Source organism: Dendropsophus ebraccatus, chromosome 2, assembly GCF_027789765.1.
Source record: "Dendropsophus ebraccatus isolate aDenEbr1 chromosome 2, aDenEbr1.pat, whole genome shotgun sequence".
NCBI lineage: Eukaryota > Metazoa > Chordata > Amphibia > Anura > Hylidae > Dendropsophus > Dendropsophus ebraccatus.
Window position 1 is genome coordinate 160,578,148 of NC_091455.1, and position 24,613 is coordinate 160,602,760.

The 24,613-nt window shown below is 43.3% G+C and overlaps 1 protein-coding gene and 1 pseudogene across 4 annotated transcripts in view; both read right to left on the reverse strand.

Moving 5' to 3' along the window:
* CNOT10 (CCR4-NOT transcription complex subunit 10) overlaps positions 1 to 24,613 on the reverse strand; it is a 118,532-nt gene that overhangs the window by 11,891 nt on the left and 82,028 nt on the right. For all 4 annotated transcript variants that reach the window (XM_069958623.1, XM_069958624.1, XM_069958621.1 and 1 more), the window contains exon 15: positions 14,286 to 14,399. In XM_069958623.1, the coding sequence (XP_069814724.1) occupies positions 14,286 to 14,399 (114 nt within the window). The remainder of the gene's footprint in view (positions 1 to 14,285; positions 14,400 to 24,613) is intronic.
* Positions 7,657 to 7,812, reverse strand: LOC138784987 (U2 spliceosomal RNA; annotated as a pseudogene).

Genomic DNA, 24,613 nt, shown 5'->3' on the forward strand with positions numbered 1-24,613 from the left:
TTAGAACAGGTTTTTATCGTATGTATGCTGGAGGGAGTATATGCGTTGAGTCATAACACTAGTAGGTAGCTGCAGCATTTTTCTGGTTTTGTCTGTATGTTAGCCACGGCAGCATGCACAGTGCATAGTGTAAACAAGTGTTAGTGGAGTGCTGGCTATTAGGCTACGTTCACACAGAGCAAAAGGGGCGGATTACGCAAGGAAATATTTCCGCCTGAAATCAACTGACGCTGAATTCCGAGCAGAATATAAGCAGAATGCAAGCAGAATCCCTGCGTATTCTGCTAGGAAAGTGTTCAGCTCGTAATCAGCTCTTGACAAATTCAGCGCGGAATACTCGAGGAATCCGCGCTGAATCCGCATGCATTCAGCGCTGAAATTCAGCGAGTATTTGGTGAGTAAACTAGACTATACCAGAACATATACTAGAATCCTCCTCCCCCCCTTTTCCCCATTTCCGCGCTGATTCAGCGAGTAATTTCCGCTTGTATTACGCTTGTATTCCGCGCTGAATCCGCGCTGAATCCGCGCTGAAACAGAAAATCAGAGCCCCATTGATTTGTATAGGCTTCCGCTAGCGGAAGAATGAACATGTTCATTCTTCTGGCGGAAAGCGGATTAGTTCAGTGCGGAAATTCCACTGTGTGAACTGCAGAGCAGAATTTCCATTCAACACAATGGAAATTAGCTCTGCACCTATTTTAACGGCTGAAATTTCAGCGCTGATTCAGCGCAGAAATTCAGCTGCTTTTGCTCAGTGGGAACGAGCCCTTAGTCTGTTTTCTGTGGCCCTAAAACTAGTCAAAACTTTACAACCACATTACGCTGACAACAAAAGTATTCAACAAGTAGACTTAATTTCCTATATTTATGCCCTAGAGAGAGAAAGTGCCCATATTAGCATGTAGGGAGTCTGTTAATATAGTAACATTTCTCAGTGTTTCTTTGTGCTAACTATACTATTTCATAAGGAAAAGGATAAACTTAAAGGAGTTATCCGGAGCTCAAAATTTTTTAACATATTGCTGCCAAATAAGAAAACGTAACAAACATGTTAGAGAAGCAAGCACCGACCTATCAGCTTAGTGCTCGCTCCCCCCTCGTTCCCTGCTCGCTGCCTGTGCTATTACATGCACACACAGTGAGCAGCTGAGGGGCCACCAAAACGTCCCTAAGATCATTCAGGCAGCCCATTGAAGCCAAAGGCGGTCTGCTGTCACCGCTCTGAACTAGGCGACGCAGAGCAGACTGTCACTGCAAACATCATGATCTTTCAACGTGTTAAAAGACCACAATCGGTCGACTATGCATGTCACTGATCGTTGCCTTGCTATTACACTTAATGACTGATGGCCTGAACGTAAGAAAGGCTGATGATTATTCAGTGTAATAGGGTCCTATCAACCTATATGACAGATCACTGAAGCTAAAGCCAGGAACAGCCTTTAGGCTGGGTTCACACTACGTATATTTCAGTCAGTATTGTGGTCCTCATATTGCAACCAAAACCAGTAGTGGATTGAATACACAGAAAGGCTCTGTTCACACAATGTTGAAATTGAGTGGATGGCCGCCATTTAATGGCAAATATTTGCTGTTATTTTAAAACAACGGCTGTTGTATTGAAATAATGGCCGTTATTTACTGTTATATGGCGGCCATCCACTCAATTTCAACATTGTGTGAACAGAGCCTTTCTGTGTTTTCAATCCACTCCTGGTTTTGGTTGCAATATGAGGACCACAATACTGACTGAAATATACGTAGTGTGAACCCAGCCTCAAACTGAGAACAGGTCATAAAGGAAAGACTGAGATTTCTCCTGTTTTCAAATCCATTCCAGGTTTTGGTTTCAAAAAAATCGTCAGTTAATGGGTCAGATATCTGTGTGTGTGTAATAGAGCTTTAACAAGACCTTTTTTCTATTGTTGGGTTAAATCTCAAGTTAAAAAACACACAGGGCAAACAGTAAGAACACAGGGAGAGATACCCATGTACAGAGACATGCTGAAGTATTATAAAATATTTCTGAAAAAGTGTAAGTTCTGTTGCCCTGGTATACACCTTGAAGTCTAAGATGTCTCTGGAGCAACAAGCTAAGATTAGAAGGACTAAGCATGAGGCCTTGGCTTACTTGAAAGCATTTTTGGAATGTCTCATCCTCTTTTCTCCTCCCTTTATCATTTTTATCCAATCATAGTAAAATTCAAGGCTTTGACACTAGAGTAGCCGCTTTGACTTCTGTTAGGCTGGGTATGTGTCTAGCATGCTCAGAAAGCCGTAGATTCAAAAGTTCATTCACCATATGGTTAGGACATATGAATATATTTGCTGTCATGGCTAAAGATTCCCCTCTCAGGTTTCACATAGGAGGTTTTCATTAGACTGTAAGAGTCATGTGTTTTACATGTTTGTTTGACATGTTTAATGTAATATTTCTCCCACAATTCTATTCATTAGACATCTGCCAGCTACTACTTTCAAAGACATGACCACAAAGTGCCACTGTAAAGGTACTAATGTGTATGTAAGGAGACTACAGCTTACACATCGAGATTACCCGTTAGTGTTCACTTAGCCTAGTTTTGATCCAAGCCATAGTTTACAACAAAAAAGTAATATGTGACATGTCACTTACTGACACGGAAAACCATGTGCAGATTTGCCCCATTTAGTGTCTGAGCTAAATCCATGGCATAAATCCAAGAGCCTACCTTTGATTTCTGTTACAGATTCTATTCCACATTCTGGACCAATTTTACTGACAGAAGAGTCTGGTGACCTTAGGATAGATCCAGATGTGAAGGAGAATTTCCCCCAAACAAATCCACAATACGTGCCTAAGCATTTCAAAGCCCCAAATACTTACCGGTACTTTGCATTGTAAATTGCTGGCGATTTTACTGCAGAATCTGACAGTAAAATGTCTGGTCTGAAACTTTGCTATCATGACACTTCCTTTTAGAAAAGGTGTCTGGAGAAGTGGGCAACTAGAAATTATTGTACCTATTCTGTCCAATATCTACTCTTGGGGGCTTTAAAACTGAGTATATTACCAACACAGATGAGTAGGTTTGTTCTGCAAGCAAAACCATTTTCTCTATATAAACTGGTTGTACATATTACTGCCCATTGAAGAGAAATATAAATACACCATTTATTGAAAAAAAATTTCTAACAGCGACTGTAGTGCGACCATAGCTGCTCACACGGACAATACCAGAATGCAAAGATGTCACAACTGCAGAAACAAAACTATCATTTAGTAACGGTCGTCACTGTGGGACAGTCATAAAGCGAGGGAGGAAATTACCAGTTATGGTTCAACACTTCACACTTAAGGGTCACTCTTTGCCCGCTCTTGACACCCCCACCCCCTTGCGCTCTTAACTCCTTCAGTAACGCAGCTCTCTGGCAGACACTGCCGTATTTAGAATAAAGGCTTGCCTGTTGACCTGCACAGAAATTAAACACTGTATGAAGAAAAATTGCTACACAAATAAACCAAATGTCTAGAAGGAAACTTTGAGGCGCTACTTGATTGTATTCATTTCAGTCCTGGCCATAAGGGAAATTTGATGTGCTACTGTGGGGTGGGGGAGATCACTTCTGTTATTCTAAGCGACTGCATTTTACATAAGTCCGCTGTGGCTTTGGAGTTTAAGATATCATTACGATGATTTCACAACACTGGTCTTAGCTTGTAGATGATGGGGCCCATCAATGTTGCCCAGTGTGTGGTCAATATAATAGGATATTTGTCAAAACACATGATGCCTTTTATATATCCACCTGTAATTCCAAAACATAAATTCTTTTATTGTATGGTAAAACAAAAAACTCAAAGAGGCTCTCTAAGTCCTTAAAGAGAACCTGTCACCAAAAATTATACCCAGTTATTTTATAGTAGGGAGGAAGTAAATATAACCAAACATAAAACAAATAACCCCTGGAAGCTTTAGGGCTGTAAGTTCTGTCATTATAAGCTAAGAAAACTACCATGGAAACAGCTCACTGGAGCTGCCATCTTGAGGCTGGCAGTTGTACACATAAGCCACGCCCCCAAATTCCAAACATGTATGCTGCAGGTTTCCAAGCTTGTGTGCACCGCAGCCTCTAATCAACAGCAGTCAGTTCTTTTACTAACATTTCTCCAGTGTAAAAGGGCAGGTTCACACTGCGTTTTTCCTATCCGTTCAATGTATCCGTTTTTATTGGTTACTTTTAACGGACAGAAAAACTTAGTCAACATTATATTTGTGTATGTTTCAATCCGTTTTTTTTTTTTTATAATGGAAGTCAATGGAAAAACTGATCCAAATAGATGTCACACAATTGCATCCGTTTTTGCATCCGTTTTTTCCATAAAACGTAAATGTTAAACGGATCGGAAAAACACAGTTTGAACTAATACTGTCATCTGTGATAATGTCTGCTGAAAACGGGTACTGGGCCAGTGTATTTTTAACCATATTTTTTAGAGTTTGGGTGTGTTTACACAGAGATTTATCTGACACATTTTTGAAGCCAAAGACAGGAATGGATAGCAAAAGAGGAGAAATCTCAGTCATTCCTTTATGAGCTGTTCACTGGTTATAGTCTGTTCCTGGCTTTGGCTTCACAAATCTGTCAGATAAATCTGTGTGTGTAAATGCACCATTTATCTGTACCTTTGCATCTAATCTAAAGATAATTGTTAATGTGCTGCTAACCACGTGCATCTAATCCTGTGGTAGTTCAGATACGTGTTAGTGAGCTAGTGTATCTAAACCCATGAAAATCTTTGACTTTGAATCCATGCCTGTCTGTGTGATGCTGTCTGCTCAGCATGTGTAATATAGCTTTTCTTGTTTGAGTCTATCTATAAGGCTGTGTTCACACATTGCATTTTCATACCGGTACTGCATAATTTCATTGCAGTAATTAACCATTCAATTGCCATCCAGCCGTCCATCATTGCATTACTACAATGAAACTCCAATGTGTGCGAACATACCCTTAAAGAGGATGTACCACCATACTCTTTAATATGACCCACGGATAGAACGGCGCCATCACAGGGAAGCCGGTGCCGTGGTCCGTTTTTTAAACCGCGCCCCGGTTCCTGTGTACAGCGCCATTCTATCCACGTGTACCGGGATGGGGCTGAAGCACTGGAGGTGGGCCGCCCCGCCCCTAGTGGGAAGAATCCCCCCGCCTCTCTATGACGCGGCTCCTTTAGAATCAATGGAGCCACGTCATAGAGGGGAGGGAATTCACTACCACTGGGGGCGGGCCGACCCGCCTCTAGTGCTTCAGCCCCGGCCCGGTCCCTGTGGATAGAACTGTGCCGTACACGGGAACCGGCCCGCAGTTCACAAACGGGATCAGAATTTTCATGGGGTTAGATACACATTCAGGCCTTATTCAAACGATCCAGATCCAGAGGAGGATTGCGGCACAGATCCCTTACACACTCTCACCGGAAGTGGCCTGGACTACGCTACCGGGAGAAGGCGGCAGCATAGTCCAGACCACTTCTGGTGAACATGAAGTCGGCCGGTCTGTGGGAGTAGGTGAGTAGTAGATGCGATGACAGGAGCACACATCATGCTCTTCCGTCATCCCAGCTGCTGGGTGGTGGTGGTGGGGATCCTTGCTGCGATCTGCACTAGGACATGTCCTATTTTTTTGCAGTGCGGGAAATGGCACGGATCATGTGAATGGCTTCATTTACTTCGATGGTCCCTAAAATTGTCCGTAATCGTGGATCCGCGACCAATTTTACGGAACGTGTGAATGCAGCCTCACAGTTGCACACTATAACAAAAGGACAGCTTATAAACAAAAGGACAGCTTATATACACAAGTTTAACAGCTTACTATCAATTATAATAAGATTAGAGGTTGGGTGGACAGCCTGGGGCCAAAGGTACATTTTTTCCACCCCTAGTGGTACCTCACTTAAGATACCCACCATTTTGATTGGGAGGCAGGATACCTTTTAAGGGTGCGTTCACACGTAGCGACTCGCAGCGGAAATCTCGCTGCGACTTTTGCAGCGAGATCCGCTACGAGTTAATTTCCTAGCAGGTCCTGTGCACACGTACTCACAGCGGTCTGAAAGGCCGCTGAGTGTATGTAATGCATCCCCCTTAACCGCTGCCACCCGGCTCCCGCTCGGCTCTCTGTATATATTACCTCTCTCCTGCACGGGTCCAGGCGTCCTGCTCTCCCGCCCAGCCAATCAGTGGCTGCAGCTGGGCGGCAGAGCAGGAAGCCAGGACCAGTGCAGGAGAGCGGTAATGTATACAGAGAGCTGGAGCTGAAGGGGTTAAGGGGGCGGCTGCATTACATACTCGCAGCGGTCTTTCAGACCGCTGTGAGTATGTATGCACAGGACCTGCCAGGAAATTAACTCGCACGTACCAACTCGAGATTTCCGCTGCGAGTTGGTACGTGTGTCAACGTACCCTAAGGGTGTGTTCACACATACAGGATCTGCAGCAGATTTGATGGCGTAGAATTGAAGTGGCAGATTCAAAGCAAATCAAATCTGGGCCATGAAATCTGCAGATCCCTATGTGTGAACGCACCCTAAAACTCCTGCAGCTCTGCACTCCGTTCTAAAGCAAGCATAGTACAGGTCCACCAGAAGCTCCATAGGCTACCCTTGGATATATACATACTATGGAGCTTCTGGCAGGCCCGTACTATACTCTTTTTACAACAGAGTGCGGAGCCGCGGTGTTTTCCTGAGTTTCCAGAGGTATCCTGACGCTTGAACGAAATGGTAGGTATATTTTAACCCCCTGAGGGCCAAACAGTAAACCTTCCCCCCCTCCATTTAATACCTTTTTTTTTTCTTTGTTTTTTATATATTGTTATCCTGAGGGCTAGATGGATTTGGCAGACTATGTCGATGACCAGCATTTTTTAAAGATAAAGTTATCAACAAAGGGTGTGGGAGTGTTTTTATCAATTTAAAAAAAAAATTTCTCTGGTGTATTTTTTTTTTTCTTTTCACTTTACAAGCTTAGTTGTGGATGCTGTCTGGCAGCTTCCACTTCTAAGGGTATGTGCACACTACAAAAGCCGGGCAGATAACCCGCTGCAGATTTTGCCACTCGATTGCATCTCCGCCCGTGCAATACACTCCATTCTATACAAAGGCTGATTCCGCTGTCTGCCCAATGAACAGGTTTTTGCCCAGATTTTGTAGTGTGCACATACCCTAAGGCTATGTTCACACTACGTGTGAGACCGGCTGTTCCATGACACCGGCCGGGTCACGGAACGGCTGGTCTCTGGCCGGATCATCTTGGCCGGTACTTAATTACCGGCCGGGTGATCTTTCCAGCCGCAGAGCTCTGATGCGGGCGCATTAGCGCGCGCCCGCATCAGAGCTTCCCTTAGCCCACAGTGAAGAAAGCAGCCGGAGCCGCTCGCTTCACTGTGTGCACTGACAGGTCTTTCTGCGGCCGGAATTCACTGAATTCTGGCCTCAGAAAACTGACCTGTCAGTTTTTTCCGGCGCCATGCGGGATCCCGGCCGGAGCGTATACAATGTGTGTACGCTCCGGCCAGGATCCCATTGCACATAAGGCTTTGTTACACACCGCAAAACTACGGCCGTAGTTCTGCGCCGAGAACTACGGCCATAGTTTTACGTTGTGTGAACATAGCCTAAGCCTGTAAAATACCAGGTCAATGCCTGGAAAGGACACAGCAAGCTCTTTTTCCATCTCCCTGTTCTAAAAATCAATTTAATATATGGTCCCCAGATAAGAACAGATACTACACTCGATCTTAGCCAAAAGGCCGAGAAGCGATACACCAGTTTTTTTTTTTTTTTTTATTGAAATAAAACCACCCCATGCCCCCTCATTGGCCATTTTATAAAAAAAATAAAGAAAAATTCCAGTCATCGAAGTAGTACACCGAATCCAACATAGTCATCAGGATACCAATATCTGAAAAAGAAAAAAAAAAAAGGAGAGGGGGAAAAAAATCCTATCAATTACCCCTCCCTGCTGCAGACTGTATGGCATCTTCCTTTGCAAGGCTATGTTCACACGGCATAAAAGTACGGCCGTTGTTGCCATTGGCAACATCGGCCATACTTTGTATGGTGTGGAACGCTGCCTATTCTTCTATGGGATCCCGGCCGGAGCATATACACATAGTATACACTCCTCCCGGGATCCCATACGGTGCCAAAAACAACTGACATGTCAGTTTTCTGCAGCCGCAATTCGGTGAATTGCGGCCGCAGAAAGACCTGTCAGTTCACGCAATGAAGCAAGTGGCAGTACTGCAGTAACGGCAGGGATGATCTTTTCAGAGATCGACCGCTCTGTGACGACCGGTCTCTTACAATGTGTGAACATAGCCCAAAGGAAAACACCAGCCAGAAATAGGGGGGGGAAGTGCAGAGTCCATCTACAGCAGGGGTAGGGCTGGGCAATACGGCCAGATTTTTAAATCTTTATTTTTTTTTTTTTAAACAGAATGTTTTTTTTCTCCTTGCAGTCTCAAATAAAATTGTAATGGTGTTTGAGTAGTAGCAGCAGAATAGGAGATGAGGGGTGCAGTAGTAGTAGCAGAATAGGAGATGAGGGGTGCAGTAGTAGCAGCAGCAGCAGTAGCATAGGAGACGAGAGGTGCAGTAGTAGTAGCAGCACCAGAATAGGAGACGAGGGGTGCAGTAGTAGTAGCAGCACCAGAATAGGAGACAATAGTAGTAGCAGCAGCAGAATATTAGATAAGGGGTGTAGTAGTAGTAGCAGCATAGGAGATGAGGGGTGTAGTAGCAGCACCAGAATAGGAGACAAGAGTTGCAGTAGTAGTAGCAGCAGCAGAATAGGAGACGAGAGGTGCAGTAGTAGTAGCAGCAGCAGAATAGGAGACGAGGGGTGCAGTAGTAGCAGCAGAATAGGAGACGAGGGGAGCAGTAGTAGTAGCAGCAGCAACAGAATAGGAGACGAGAGGTGCAGTAGTAGTAGCAGCAGCAGAATAGGAGAAGAGAGGTGCAGTAGTAGTAGCAGCAGCAGAATATTAGATAAGGGGTGTAGTAGCAGCAGCAGAATAGGAGACGAGGGGTGCAGTAGTAGTAGCAGCACCAGAATAGGAGACAAGAGTTGCAGTAGTAGTAGCAGCAGCAGAATAGGAGACGAGAGGTGCAGTAGTAGTAGCAGCAGCAGAATAGGAGACGAAAGGTGCAGTAGTAGCAGCAGCAGCAGCAGAATAGGAGACGAGAGGTGCAGTAGTAGCAGCAGCAGCAGAATAGGAGACGAGAGGTGCAGTAGTAGTAGCAGCAGCAGAATAGGAGACGAGAGGTGCAGTAGTAGTAGTAGCAGAATAGGAGACGAAAGGTGCAGTAGTAGTAGTAGCACCAGCAGAATAGGAGACGAGAGGTGCAGCAGTAGTAGCAGCAGAATAGGAGACGAGGGGTGCAGTAGTAGCAGCAGAATAGGAGACGAGGGGTGCAGTAGTAGTAGTAGCAGCAGCAGAATAGGAGACGAGGGGTGCAGTAGTAGTAGTAGCAGCAGAATAGGAGACGAGAGGTGCAGTAGTAGCAGCAGCAGCAGAATAGGAGACGAGAGGTGCAGTAGTAGTAGCAGCAGCAGAATAGGAGACGAGAGGTGCAGTAGTAGTAGTAGCAGAATAGGAGACGAAAGGTGCAGTAGTAGTAGTAGCACCAGCAGAATAGGAGACGAGAGGTGCAGCAGTAGTAGCAGCAGAATAGGAGACGAGGGGTGCAGTAGTAGCAGCAGAATAGGAGACGAGGGGTGCAGTAGTAGTAGTAGCAGCAGCAGAATAGGAGACGAGGGGTGCAGTAGTAGTAGTAGCAGCAGAATAGGAGACGAGAGGTGCAGTAGTAGTAGCAGCAGCAGAATAGGAGACGAGGGGTGCAGTAGTAGTAGCAGCAGCAGAATAGGAGACGAGGGGTGCAGTAGTAGTAGCAGCAGCAGAATAGGAGATGAGGGGTGCAGTAGTAGTAGCAGCAGCAGAATAGGAGATGAGGGGTGCAGTAGTAGTAGTAGCAGCAGAATAGGAGACGAGAGGTGCAGTAGTAGTAGCAGCAGCAGAATAGGAGACGAGGGGTGCAGTAGTAGTAGCAGCAGCAGAATAGGAGACGAGGGGTGCAGTAGTAGTAGCAGCAGCAGAATAGGAGATGAGGGGTGCAGTAGTAGTAGCAGCAGCAGAATAGGAGATGAGGGGTGCAGTAGTAGTAGCAGCAGCAGAATAGGAGATAAGGGGTGTAGTAGTAGTAGCAGCAGCAGCAGAATAGGAGATGAGGGGTGTAGTAGTAGCAGAATAGGAGACGAAAGGAGTAGTAGTAATATAGCTGAATAGGAGATGAGGAGTAGTAGTGGTAGCATCAGTGGAATAGGAGATGAGAGGAGTAGTAGTGGTAGCATCAGCTGAATAGGAGATGATCAGTAGTAATATAGCTGAATAGGAGATGAGGAGTAGTAGTGGTAGCAACAGAAAAGAAGATGAGAGGAGTAATAGTATAGCTGAACAGGAGAACAGGCAGGGGTGGTATGAGTAGCAGGGCACAGTACAGGCAGTGTAGTGTGGGGCGCTGTGCTGACTCCTCACCCTGTCTCTGGTGATACTGAAGTCTGGGTGAGTGTCCTGAGGGGCTGGAGACTGAGGACCTGGATCCAGCAGGGGTGCTCTCCCTTCAGGAGGGCTGGCTGCTGTGATCAAACCCTTCTAGCCCAGCAAGGCAGGAGTTAATGGAGGTAACTTCTTCCCTGCAGTGTGTGTTGGGGGAGGGAGAGGAGGATTGTCGGCCCTGATACACAGCACAGAGGAGGAGATAGAACTCCCTTGTGCTTTCAACTTACTTCAGAGCCGATCACTGTCCGTCCTCCTCTCTCTTTACTTTGCAGCCAGGGAGCGGTGACAGAGCTGTCAGAAGCAGCCCCCGCGGGCCACATCCCAGCAGATCGGGTTACCTGATTACAGGAGGGTCACTCAGGAGGCCGGTGGAGGCTGCTTTTGAAAGCTCAGTCTGTGCAAAGTGAAGAGAGGAGGGCAGCACTGATAACAGCCCTGATTCATGCTGCTGCAGCCATGTATAGAGTGTAACAGAGGGCAATCTCGCGATACCTGTGTTTCTCTGTTCCCGGCTCGCAGAGGATGCTGGGAACTTCCGGATGGCAGTCTCGGGCCGGCTCTTTTGAAAAGAGCCGGCGCGAGGCACTAATTAAAACTGCTGTAACAATGAAAATCTATAACTAAAGTAATGAAAGTTATTTACAAAAGTAAAAATAAGGTAAAAACAAATGCAATTAAGTATTAAACCCAAAAACCCACACCCCCGTGATTGGTTCTCTTTAAGTACAGTAAGCTGTAACACCTCCGTACCCTTCCATACCTGACCCTGCTTGGGGCTCTTCCTTCAGGAGATCAAACTTGTAGCTATTCAGGAGCTCAGAAAAGCCTGATTTGTACCAGAGAATAAAAGCATTTTTCTCCATCCTGGAAGCACAGATGGATATATGAAAGCACCAAGCGTCTCCTTGTCCTTACAGCTATCTAACAGTGGCAGCAGTTTAGAATGTAAATTGACAGATTCCCTTTAACATTTGGGGGGAAATTAAGCTGTAATGTAGGTACAGTAATGGGGCAGCAAGTGGGCCAATATTGGTGGAAGTAGCAGGTTTGCAGTTCCACAGAAAATCAATTACCTTAAACTGATCCTGCAGTGCGAGACTAACCCTATAACTGTTATGCTGCATTAAACAGGCCTAAGATGCTTTTTTTTTTAATTGACCTCAGACTTTACTCATATTGCTGTAACTAACTGCTGTAAACATGTATTGTAGGCCAGCACTCTTGTGGGGGAAAATTTCTTGAATTTTCCTGAAAAAAGCATGTGAGATAAACCCCCGGATTCGGAGGTATTAACATATAAAAAGAAAACTCAAGACTCTCCAGCCTCTAAAGTATTTTGTTCTTTATTTTCTCACATGAAAAACCAATGTTTTTCAGGCCAGCTGGCCCTAAATCATTGTTCTGTATAATGTTTCATCCCTTTGGGTCATTTACTTATTTTATTAAATTTCTCTTATGTCATTCACAGTGAATAGGTAACAAGATCGGACAATTATGCATACAGCGATAGCTAATATGCCTACTTTGTCTTTAATTTGTAAAGAAGAAAAGGGAGGGGGTTGAATTTTTTCAAATTATATATATATATATATATATATATATATATATATATATATATATAATTTTTTTTGTCACTATTACAAGCAATCATCAGTTTACACTGTTCAATGCAGACTACATAAGCAGATCGCCAATCAGATCACATGGAGATAAGAATTAGACCACATGGATGTAAATACTAGAGTGTTGCAGGGGTTCTGATTGGTCAGGGACAGGTGCTGCTCCTGTCACTGAAATTTAAAGTGAATGTACCATCACTTTAAGAGTTGCACATGAATTAATCAGCGCCGGTGCAGTGGTCCTTTTCTTTGAACCGTGGCCCGGTTCTTGCACATGCAGTCTATTACCAAGCACAGGCCTGGGCTAAAGCACTGGAGGCAGAACGGGCCCGTCCACAGTGGGATCCATTAGAATCTAAGAAGCTGCGTCATAGAGGGATGAGGGTTTCCTTCCAGTGGGGGTGGGCCGGCATGCCTTCAGTGCTTCAGCCCAGGCCAATGCTCTGTAATAAACCAGCGTGGGAACCGGGCCGTGGTTCAATTCATGTGCAACACTTAAAGTGAATGTACCGAATGGTACATTCACTTTAAACACAGCGATCACAGCGTTTAAGTGGTAATGGCAGCATCTGACACTTTGCCTTTTGTCAGTAAGGGTATAAACCCACACACCATATACGCAGCAGATATGCAACAAATACGCAGCAGATTTGTTGGTACAGATTTGATGCGGTGTTCAATTATTTAGATCTAATCTGCTGCGAGTTTGCTGCGTATCGCAGCAGTAAATACATTGCATATACGGTGTGTGGGTTTATACCCTAAAAGTAAATGCTGGACGCTGAGTGTTAAGCACTCATACTATGAAGCCTAGAGGTAACATCAGGGAAGTGTGGGTGGGGGGGTGGGAGTTTCAGCGCCGAGATGTCCTTGCCGATTTGTTCCAGCAAAATGTCTAAATGGTTACCATGTCCAACAAATAAGATCCTCATCACGGCCATGTCTTTATTGAATGGTCTAACTAGAGATGAGAAAACCCTCGAAAGGGGATGCACCTCCTGTGCTAAATGGAGCAGAGAGGTTCAGACTACGGAATCCGCGAGGACAAGTTTCAGCGGATACCGTGGCTCCTTCCTGTTCACGACGATTCTATGGCCGGGCCGATTCCGCTGTCCGCTGAAAGAATAGACACAGCAATTCTTTCAGCGGAACAAAGAATCAGCCCAGCCATAGAATGGCGGATATGCACTCTGCCGCGAATGGATATAAACGACGGAATCCACCAGAACTTATCTGCATGGATTCCGTAGTGTGAACCTACCATTATGCCTCATTCACACAATCCATGCCATGACCCCCTCGTCAAAAATATTAATCACAATCTGAGGAGGATTGTGACACAATAGAAGTGGGCAAGTAGTCAGATTATTTGCTCCTGTCATCTCTGCTGCTGGGCGGCTGCACTTCTGGGGATCCCTGCCCCAATCCTTCTCCACAGAAGACATGTCATATTTTTTTGCGGTGTGGATGGCAGTGGAGGTCGCAACATGAATCTTGCGTGTGAATAAATTCATTTGAATGGGCCCTAAAATTGTCCGTGTTCGCAGACAATTTTACGAGACGTGTGAATGCAGCCTTCACCGGCTTTGCTGTCTGCTTTCAGGTACCAAGTAGTATAGCTGAATGGAGCGACTATATGGTGCATCTCTTCAGTATAAAAGGATTGGATGCATTGGTCTGCCCTTTTTTTTTTTTTTTTTTTTTATTTATTTTAAAGCAGGTGCCCCTTTTTTTCCCTTATGCCTTTTCATTTCCACTGTCTATGCCTAAAAGGGTTTTTTGACTTAACTCCGCAATGCTGGGTATGTCTGGTTGCAACCATGCACCATTAAGGAAATAGAATTCACTGGGGTGCATAGTCTTAACTCTGTGGCATCAATGCAGTGTATTATTATGATTTTAACACCGATTTCCATGTTCTGGGGTGAAGCTCACAATAAACAGTTTGAAATTACTCATCAAAATAGGGATTATACATAACCTTTGGGTTGTTAGGAATTTACTGTTTGTACACTGTAAAAGGTGAGAAAAATATGTTTCTGGAAACAAACTTACTTTAAAGATCCAGACAATCTGGGTTGCTGAAGTAGTTTTTCTGCATGGTTTAGGGCCATAAGGTTATCACCTAACGCCAAAGCAACATAGGCACTACAGGCAAGTACAGAACACCTGTGGAGAATGAGAAGTAAGAAAATACATAATTGTGGGGTCCTTGTACAAGGTTAAAAACAAAAAAACAACCAAAAAAAAACCAAAAACACACACACACAAGCACAACACTATACAAGCATGTAAGATGTATATTAACTGTATTGTCTAGGGAGAAAGTAAGTGTAACGTTAATTTATTCCTTCACAAAGCAGGTGTCTACCTTGGAGCTTTTATAAAAGGGGTATTGATCCGATTCGGTCGGGTGCCGCCGGGGTGATCGCTAGATCGTCCGGGCAGCCCATAGGATACAGCTGCGGTCTGTTGCCGCCGCTCCTATTCCATGGAGCAACAGCAGCAGATCGTTGTTGTATGAGTCGTTTGTCTTTCAACATGTTTGAAAGACAAACGACGCAACGATCAGCCGACATGAACGATATCGGCCAAATACGGACGATAATCGTTCCGTGGAATAGGGCTTTAAGTCCGACGTCAGATCAGATAGGTGGATATGCATGGAACACTGCTTTAAGGGTAGGTTCACCCATTTTTGCTGATTTTATGCAGAAGATTTAGCCTATTTATGTTTACTAAATATGCAAAGTAAATCGCGAAGTGGATTAAGTAGGTAGAAACATGCTCTAAAAGTGTATGTAAAGATGCTTTTGAACAGGCCAATAACATGCACCAATCTTGGGGATCAACACATTTACTGAACCTTCATACAGCAAAATGAATCATGTGGCTCTTAATGTAAAGGGGTACTCTGGCAATGACACACTTAATATAGTGCTGACCTTCAGTACAACATAAACATGTTATTCAGTCTATTCAGTCTCGGAAGTAGCAGTGCGATCGTTCAGCAGGGGACCTAAAGACACAGCAGGACAACACTAGGGAGGCATTGTGAGGTAATAATAGCTAATCTATTATGTTGTTTGGAAGGGCAGCTATATATCAAAAGTTCTTAATTGCTGGAGTACTCGTTTACAAAAAAGGCAAGTATCAGGAACAAGTTCCTATGAACGTTTATTTGGTTGAAAATCGGTACATGTAAAGGGCCTTAAGTTGGTAATTTTTTAAATGTTGGCTGCATGGATGTTATTCAGCTCTGATTCATAGGAAAGAAAACAATAACAATCAGCTGCTGCCACAAGTCCATATTATGGCCATATGCAGTAGGTCTGATTACTAACAGCATTATAGACACTTATGTTAGTTCAGATGAGTAGACCAGCAGCCGGATTAAGACTTTTTGCCATAATGTATACTAAAACGTGCTGTACTACATGAATTTGGAACTGTTCCAACACTACTGCTTTGCTTGTTCACAATGGCTGCCGTCAGTGTACAGAAACAAACTCACACATTTTAAAAGGTAAATATTCTCAGAAAGATGTGTCTGCCTAGTATTGGTGGTGGTAGAGCTATAGGCTGTGCTATTTAGCAGATATCAAGCACGCCAAAGTGCACTTTGCTTCTTCTTAAGTCCTCATGAAAGAACCTGCCACCAGAGAGTAACCAGATATTTCCTACATTCATGCCTCCAATAGAAACTTTTATACATCATTTGACTATACAACTTGCAGATGACTTAGCAAATTAAATAAAGCGATCATAGCGCTCAATGGGTATTTGTGACGGCTGGTTATATTCTGTAACTGGTGTAAATAAAACTGTGATGTTTCAGATGCTGCAGGCTTCCATGAGCAGCACATCATGTAAGGGATAACACATGCTGGGCAAGAACTAGCAGCTCATTCACATGAGAAGCTTTGATTTACTGAACTTGTGGAAATAAAACAAAGGAGTTCAGGTTATAGTATGACTAACCAGGATCACACTAAAGTTTTTCAAATGAATAAGGCACAAAGTTCCTTTTATCTGTCCACAGAGCAACAAATTACTCATGAAAAACAAATTGCATCTAGCTCTATTTCCAGAGTAAATCTGTTCTGTTTAGCATATATGACTTATTAGGGTCTCCTGGGCTATTTTTGCATTAAAATACAGTAGAATACTTCTGCGTAGAAACTTAACTCAATTGACAATATAAAAGTATCATAAGTAACTGGTGGCACTATATTAAAGTGTTAAAAATTAAATTAAAGGAAAAGTCCAGCAAAAATGTTTATTTAAGTATTGTATTGCCCCCCAAAAGTTATACAAATCACCAATATACACTTGGTCATGGTGATGTCACAACCCGACTCCCAGAGCTGTGCGGGCTATGGCTGCTGGAGAAGATGATAGCAGAGGGATACTCAGTGTCCCTCCTGTGCCCTGTGTACCTCAGTGTCTCCCGGCCATCATCCCCTCCAGCAGCCACAGCCCGCACAGCTCTGGGAGTTGGGTCGTGACATCACCATTTTATCCAGGAAGTGAAGCCTTGATAGAGTAGTAAGTGCAGGGGAAAAAAAACACTTAGGGGAAGATCAAACTGGTGTAAAGTAGAATTGTCTTAGTTGCCCCTAGCAACCAATGAGATTTCACCTTTCATTTCTCAGATTCTTTGAAAAATGAAAGGTGGAATCTGATTGGTTGCTACGGGCAACTAAGACAATTCTTCTTTACACCAGTTTGATAAATCTCCCCCTTTATGTGCATTTCCTGTAATAAGTGTATATTGGTAATTTGTATAACTTTTGGGGGGCAACACAATACTTTAATGAAAATTTTCGCTGGACTTCTCCTTTAAACCAGTTATCTGGGATAAGAAAAAAACACATCTACTTTATTGCAAAAGCAGCACAACCCCAGTCCTGAGGTTGAGTGGTATTGTGTGGTATTACAATTCAGCTCTATTTACTTCAATGGAACTGAGCTGCAAAATCAAAATCCAAACTGAGGACTAAAGTGGCAATGTTTCTGGAAAGAAAGCAGTCATGCTTTTACAAGCCTGGATAACACCTTTAAATGGAACCTGTCAAGGTAAATATGCATCAGAGTCTGCCACCAGTATGGTGTAATTACCTATGCAGCTCCTCTGGTTTTATATCATATTGTGGAAAGAAATTCAGTATAGGTTCTGCTCTTTCTACACTTAAGAGTCCAGTGGGCAGGGCTAATTGCTGATTGACGGACATAAACATATACACTGTGATGGCTGTCAATCACTGATGACACTGGCTACTGGACTACTAAACATACTAAAGGGCATAGGTACTGATGGTTAAAAAAATTATGAAAGTATATATTACCGGGACAAGAAGAATGGCACTAAAGTCCATAATACGATCTGGGGCCAAAGGCCTTCTGGAGCGGAGGCTTAGACCACTAATACTAAGGATTCTGTATGACTTAAAGTGAGCCTGTGTTTTTTTTTCCCTGGGTTTGTGTTTTGTAATCTGTATTTATTGATTTAGTTGTACTATAACTTTGAAAAAAAGAAAGAAAAAAAAAAAGACATACTGGGGGAGATTTATCAAACATGGTGTCAAATGAAACTGGCTCAGTTGCCCCTAGCAACCAATCAGATTCCACCTTTCATTCCTCAAACTCTTTGGAAAATGAAAAGTGGAATCTGATTGGTTGCCAGGGGCAACTGAGCCAGTTTCACCCCCATTAAATACAAAGTTATTTGTCATACGTGCACATGCCACAAATAAGATTGATATATGTTCTTTATAAACCTGTTCCTGTCACCCGATATGAGAAAGCATGGCTATACTACTATACTTTATATACAGTACTATAAAAGGATTGAGAACAACATCTGTGTACATCCCTACCTATAGGGCTTGGGCAAATATTAGAGAAAAGCCGTGCAATCCTCCCATAGTACAATGCTTAGAAAGAATCAATATAAATTGTTTCCCTGGTACCTCAACCTCACCCCCTCCATAATCCATAAATCAAAACCACAATTTTGATGCGCGGCCGATTGAGGGACTGTGTATAAAAAAAAAGTGTAAAAAAATAAATAAATAAACTTATACCTACCTCTCCAATCATTGGCCATGGCACTGTCGCGGTGATTGGCTGAGCGGCCTTTCACTTCAGACACTGAGGCGAGTGGGCAGAAGCTAACAGGACATCAGGGAGCTCAGAGAGATAAGTTTATTATTTAAAAGAGCTACATGGACATCCCTTACTGCATGATTATCGGACTGTATATGGGCTGAGTAAGGGAACGTCGATCTAGCAGTCATCGGGCCATTTAAAACGGCCCTTACAGGAACGCCCCTTCATTTACTCCCTAACGTCCCTACTGAGAATCTAAGAACTACTAAACTTTACACACACTGCTACACTAATACAAAACATTTTAAATGCCCAATTTCTTTGGAAACGTGCTCTCCCCTTTCACTGCATAACCCCCCCCTAGACGGGATAAAAAAAATATGTTTGTGTAAGGAAATTATGTACCATACCTTTGACTGGTCCCTGAGCCCTGCTGACTATAGTTGAGGCCACTCTCCTCACTCTCACGCCAGCCAAGGTCACCGCTTCACCGCAAATACTTTAGTGCTACATCATTCCTTCTGCTTATAGCTTTAGCATCCCAGAGAATAATTCTATGGCAAAGATTTTCCACTGTTTCCCGCTGCTGTCATTATGTGAATGCACTGGCTATTTAAAGTACACAGGTAAAGTTCTAGTAACACTTTAACTCTTCATCCATAAACGCCTTAATCCATAAATGCCAAACTAATATTGTGTTTTACAATACCTCATTCCCTTTTCTCTTTATTAAGTTATATTTGCTAAAAGATAGTGTAAATCAATATTTGCTACTCAAAGGGGGACATTTACTAAGTCCGACGTTTTTTACGCCGGACTTAAAAATGTCCCCGCATCTCCGGCGCTACGGGGATTTATGTAGAGGCGGACTGCCTCTACATAAATCCCGTGCGCTCCGGTGCGCACGGCTGAAAACCTACGCCAGCTGAGGACTGGAGTAGGTTTTCGGCGTATCTTTTGGCGGAACGAATGGTGAATCGCGCGGACTCTGAGTCCGCACTCTCCGTTCCGCCCCCTGGCGTAGCCGGCGGAAAGTGCCGATTTGCGAATATAATCATGCGCAAATCGGCACTTTCCGCCGAAAAAAAAAAATGTACGCCCGTTGATACATGTGCCCTTAAGTCTTTTCCCACAAAACTGTACACATCAATTTGCTCTCCTCTACCGGTACACTGGTTAGCATTTTCATGGTGACAAGTTCCAAAGTGTACACAACTTGAGACATGTTGCGGCGACACATCCAAAGTTTTGATCAGCACCCGACCCCCATAGTCATAATAAAAACTGGCAGCATCACTCAGCTGAACCCTGAGCCTGTTAAAGTATACTCATCAAGCCTACATGCTCGCGCCTATCTTCCCAGTCTTTGCCAGCACTGATGTCAACTATGACAGTGAAAAAAAGAGGCATCTGACATCAGTGGCATATGTGCGGACCAGGAAGATGGTGTGAGTGTGCAGGAGACCAAGCAGCACAGAATATTCACACAAAAGAGGGAGGAGGAAGGAATGGTGAGGTGTGCCAGAGGGCAGCGCTATGCCACAACACTTTGACTCTTCATGATAGTATAAGAGTTGATACTGTGCATCATTGCCCCCCGGACAACACACCCTAGGGTGACAAACTTACTAGTGAACTACTACCTACTGCACACTGTCAAGCACCTTGGATCAGGTCCGGGTGGTGACAGATTTTCCCTTCACGTCAGCAATACACATACACACGCTGCTGCAGCAGATGCCCCGTGCAGCAGGAACGTATATATACGTTCCTGACAGTGAGGGGCTTTTTATGTGTACAGGACTACTGCAGTGTGAGCTGCCTCACACACATCAGTGTGTTTGGAGCCCAGCATAATGACAGGGAGCTGCAATCCCACAACTGCCTGTTATTAACCCCTTAAACACGGTTAAGCAGCTGTCACTGACTGATCGGGACTGCGGGGGACACTATCACTCTTACAGACAGGCTGGGGTAAGCTACTTACCTCCGTCCAGTCGGATGGGCGATCTGTGTATAGAGTGCTCTCAGGCAGGCTCTGTGCACAGATCAACGATAAAACTGACCTACGCTATGCTATGGCATAGCTTAGATCAGTATATGCATCTAATGATTGCATGTTTAACTGTGAAATAAAAGTGTTAAAAAAAGTTTTTAAAAAGTATTAAAAAAAACAAAAAAACAACAACAAAACAACCTTATAACCCCAACCATTCCTCAATAAAAGTTCAAGATGCCTCCTTGCTCATTATAAAAATAAAAATGTGTAAAAAAAAATAAACTGCTAATTTTTCTCTTATACCAATATGATACTAATAAACACTAGAGATCATGGCGCAAAAAATGACACCCCAACCAGCCCTGTTGGTGGAAACATAAAAGCACCAAGGCTCTTATAAGGTGGGGAGGAACATTGCATTAATTTGACACTGACATCCGTGCACCTTGGTCATGAAGGGGTTAAAGGCACTACTGGTTTCAATGGTAGCTCAAAATAGTATCACACAGAATTTAGTAGTGACATGCAATGGCGTAGTTACCATGGAGGCAGACCACACAACTGCTAAGAGACATGTGCAGCAGGAGGGCGCCCCCCCCCCCCCCCCCAAGGGAAGCGTGGTCTACCTCCATGGTACTAGCTACGGCAGGGTGTTTATTATGAGGAAGGCCATCTATAACTGTGGCTAGACTTATGGTTTTTAATTAGTTAAACCTGTGGACTTTTCTTTTTGCCAGCATTCTCAGTTCTTAGGATGCTATAATGGTGTGCACTTGTAGGGTGTGTTCACACTGAGGAATCCGCGCGGAGAAATTCCCGCAGATTTCGCAGTTCGCCCCCACTCGCATCTCCGTCTGTGTTATAGACTCCATTCTTTGCACAGACGAATTCTGCTGTCAGTCGAAAGAATTGTCAAATTCTTTTTGCGGACAGCGGAATTCACCCGACCATAGAATGGAGTCTATGGGAAGGGCAGAAATGCGAGCGAGTTGCGGAATCCGTGGGAACTTCTCCACGTGGATTCCTCAGTGTGAGCCCACCTGTACTTAGTATATTTAGGTGCCACCAGATTGAACAAGTGAAATTGGCTTTAGGGTTTGTTATACAGATAACTGCCTTGAGTCCTAACCCTGACATTTGTAGTAAAGGAAGCTTTTATTTAGGCAGATGTCACGATTATGGAGGACCCAACATTCTCAGTACTGAACACTCTTAAGGCTCTATTACACAGTCCAATTTAGAGATGCAAGTGAGCTCCTCGTGCCCCACTCGATGCCGGCACTATTACACAAGCTGAACGTTGCCTTTTATTTAAAAAATTCCATTATCGGCTGTATTGGCCGATAATCGATTCGTGAAATAGGGGCATTAGAAAAGTTTATGGGTGAGGTTAATCAAGTCTTGTACACAAAGCAGAAATATCGGAAATCCAGCAACACATTCACTGATAGTTTAGTAACTCACTACTAATGAAAACTACTGTCAATCTGTGGTCTCCCACTGGGATGCAGGAAGCTGAGGTGTAACCCAACTGAGCAGCCTCCCTTCCCAATGTAAACTAAGCATTTCAAAGGTCCACCAGTGAGCTGGAAAACGTACATATGTTCTGGGAGATTAGTCACCACTAACCACCTATGTACATGATTACTCTTCCCTCTAACATATTAAATGCTACTTCTATGTGAATATATTTTTCATTCCCACCACACAACTCCACATTGTACATTCATCCCCTCTGCATGCTTGTCCGTTGCTCCCACAATGCTCTGCTTTGGCGTATGTTGGCACCTAATAAATAAATTGTTTTGTAAGCGCACTGCTGACTTAGGAACATGTGAGAAACAAATGCCTTGTGCAGAGCCCAAGGTGATAAGACCAGAGATTTACCACGTCCTCTTCCTGGATCACACAGAAAACATTCCTGCAAGGAAATCCGAGCCACACATTTACCCCCTTCAAACAATCACACAACAGGATATGAGCATATTAAGTTAAGCCAGTGACTTCTGCACTAGACCTGCCCAACAGGCAGCCCTTCATTTACTGCATCCACTTCTAATTGAAGGACTGTGATTAATTTAAAGTGCTGATTCTATTTTATGTGAGGACTTCTCATTTAGTAAAAAAAAGGCTTAAAAAAAAAAAAAAAAAGAAACAACTTTTCATTTCAAAGTTGGACAATGCAGCTTGACTTGTGTTGACCTGGAGCTGCTCTGACAATTCCCCAGCACAACTCTTCATTGGACATGCAAACCTCTTTGGACTTACAGTAACACATTATAACGGAAATTATATAATTGCTTATACATGCAAAGAGGCTCCAGTGAGCACCAATAGCTCCAGACAACAGAGATAGTGTATATTGTCAAATATTACTGAGTATTTATGACCACCAAAAGGTATTGCAGGTAGACAACCTATGGCAACCAAATTACAAGACAAAAACATGTACTAAAAAACTGAGGGTTTTTTTGTGTTTCAGACATACTGTGGCTAGGCCATCAATGTTAGAAACACAGACAACATCTATCTACTGCAAAAAAAAATACAAAACTAAAAGCTGAAATTGATTGCAAATATGTTTAAAACTAAATCATGGCTTAATTTTCCATGTTTTGGATTATTAGCATACACCAAAAGAAAGCCAGGAATGTATGGAAGGAACTGTCTTGGGGTCCATTTACACAGAAAAATTATCCGACAGATTATCTGCCAAATATTTGAAGCCAGAAACAGACTGTAAACAGAGATCAGGTCATAAAAGGAAAGACTGAGATTTCTCCTCTTTTCAAATCCATTCTTGGCTTTGTCTTCAAATCTTTGGCAGATAATCCTTCTGTGTAAAAGGACCCCATTTATGATCTGTTGTAGCCATGGTATTCATTAACTGCAATTAAATACCTAAACAATGGAAAATATCCCTAACTGTAGAGCAATTGAATTATATTTTGTTGACAAATTACCTGTAAACAATAAGCCCCAAACTGCTTACATGGCTATATGCTTATATGAGCAGTGAGACTAAACCTTCATTTAAATCTTTATTGTAGTTTTCTAAGGCTGCAATCACATAAAAGCATAATTGTATTGCAGCTCTGAAGTGCCAGAGCAGTTCTGTGCACATTAGTGCCTTGGCCCCACCTCTAAGACACTTCAGAGTGGTAATAAAAAGCATTCTGTTAAGTAATTGGAGCCTAATTGTGAGTTTACACAGATTTATATGGCAGATTTTTAAAGCCAAAGCCAGTAACAGTCTATAAACAGAGAACAGATCATAAAGGAAAGACTGGGATTTCCCCCCTTTTCAAATTCATTCCTGGCTTCGGCTTCAATGATCTGTTAGATAAATCTGTATGTGTAAACACACCATAAGACAACTACAATAAAGGTATGGATAGTCTTTCTTCTCATATAACCAAGTAAGCATATCCTTATCTCCGGGCATACCTTCTTTTTGTGTTGTATTGCTACGCAAATGAAAAAAAAAAACATTTTGTTTTTGTGTGTTAAAACCCAATAAAAATTATCTGACCACCTCTTGGCTTAGGGTTCATTTACAAAGAAAGACATTTTTGGCAGATAATCATTCTGTGTAAATAAACCATCAGAGCAGCTGTTTAACAGGAATTTTTGTATGCAAAGCTCATTATCCCAAATTCCCAGGAAGTTAGTCTATGGGTGCAAACACCTTCTGTTTAGATGCAAGTTGTTATTTTAGACATTATAAACACTTGTCAAACTGACGGGCAATACAACTACATGAGGTCATTTTCCCCCCTCTCCAAGTAGTACGTCTCTTTATTGTAAGAAAAGAATTAAGACTTCACATTGAAATATGAGGCTGTGAAGGTGACTTTTAGGAAGCTGAAGGGGATCATGTTTTGTGGGCTTCATGTGGAGCTGGCCAGGAGAGTCGTGAGAACACAGAACATGACTCTTCTGAAGGTAGGTGGGCTATTACAGCTGCAACCTTCTGGTAACTGTCAAGCCCACTCTTGGTCTAGCAGTAAGTCATATATTTCATGGCAAGGCCTGGGGCGTCTTTATTCCTCTATTCCCAGGAGGCACACACTTTAATTATGCTCCAAAACAGGTCCTGAAGCCCATTCGTGCAAGTAGGGTTGTGTCTCTTCCCAGATGTCACATCCAATCTGAATACACACAAAAGCTTTTCAGTAATGAAGCAAGTTCATTCCAGTTCTGCCAGGAGCTGTGAAGGATAAGATTGCAGCAACACTACCGGCATACTATACAATACTACATGACCTGCAGG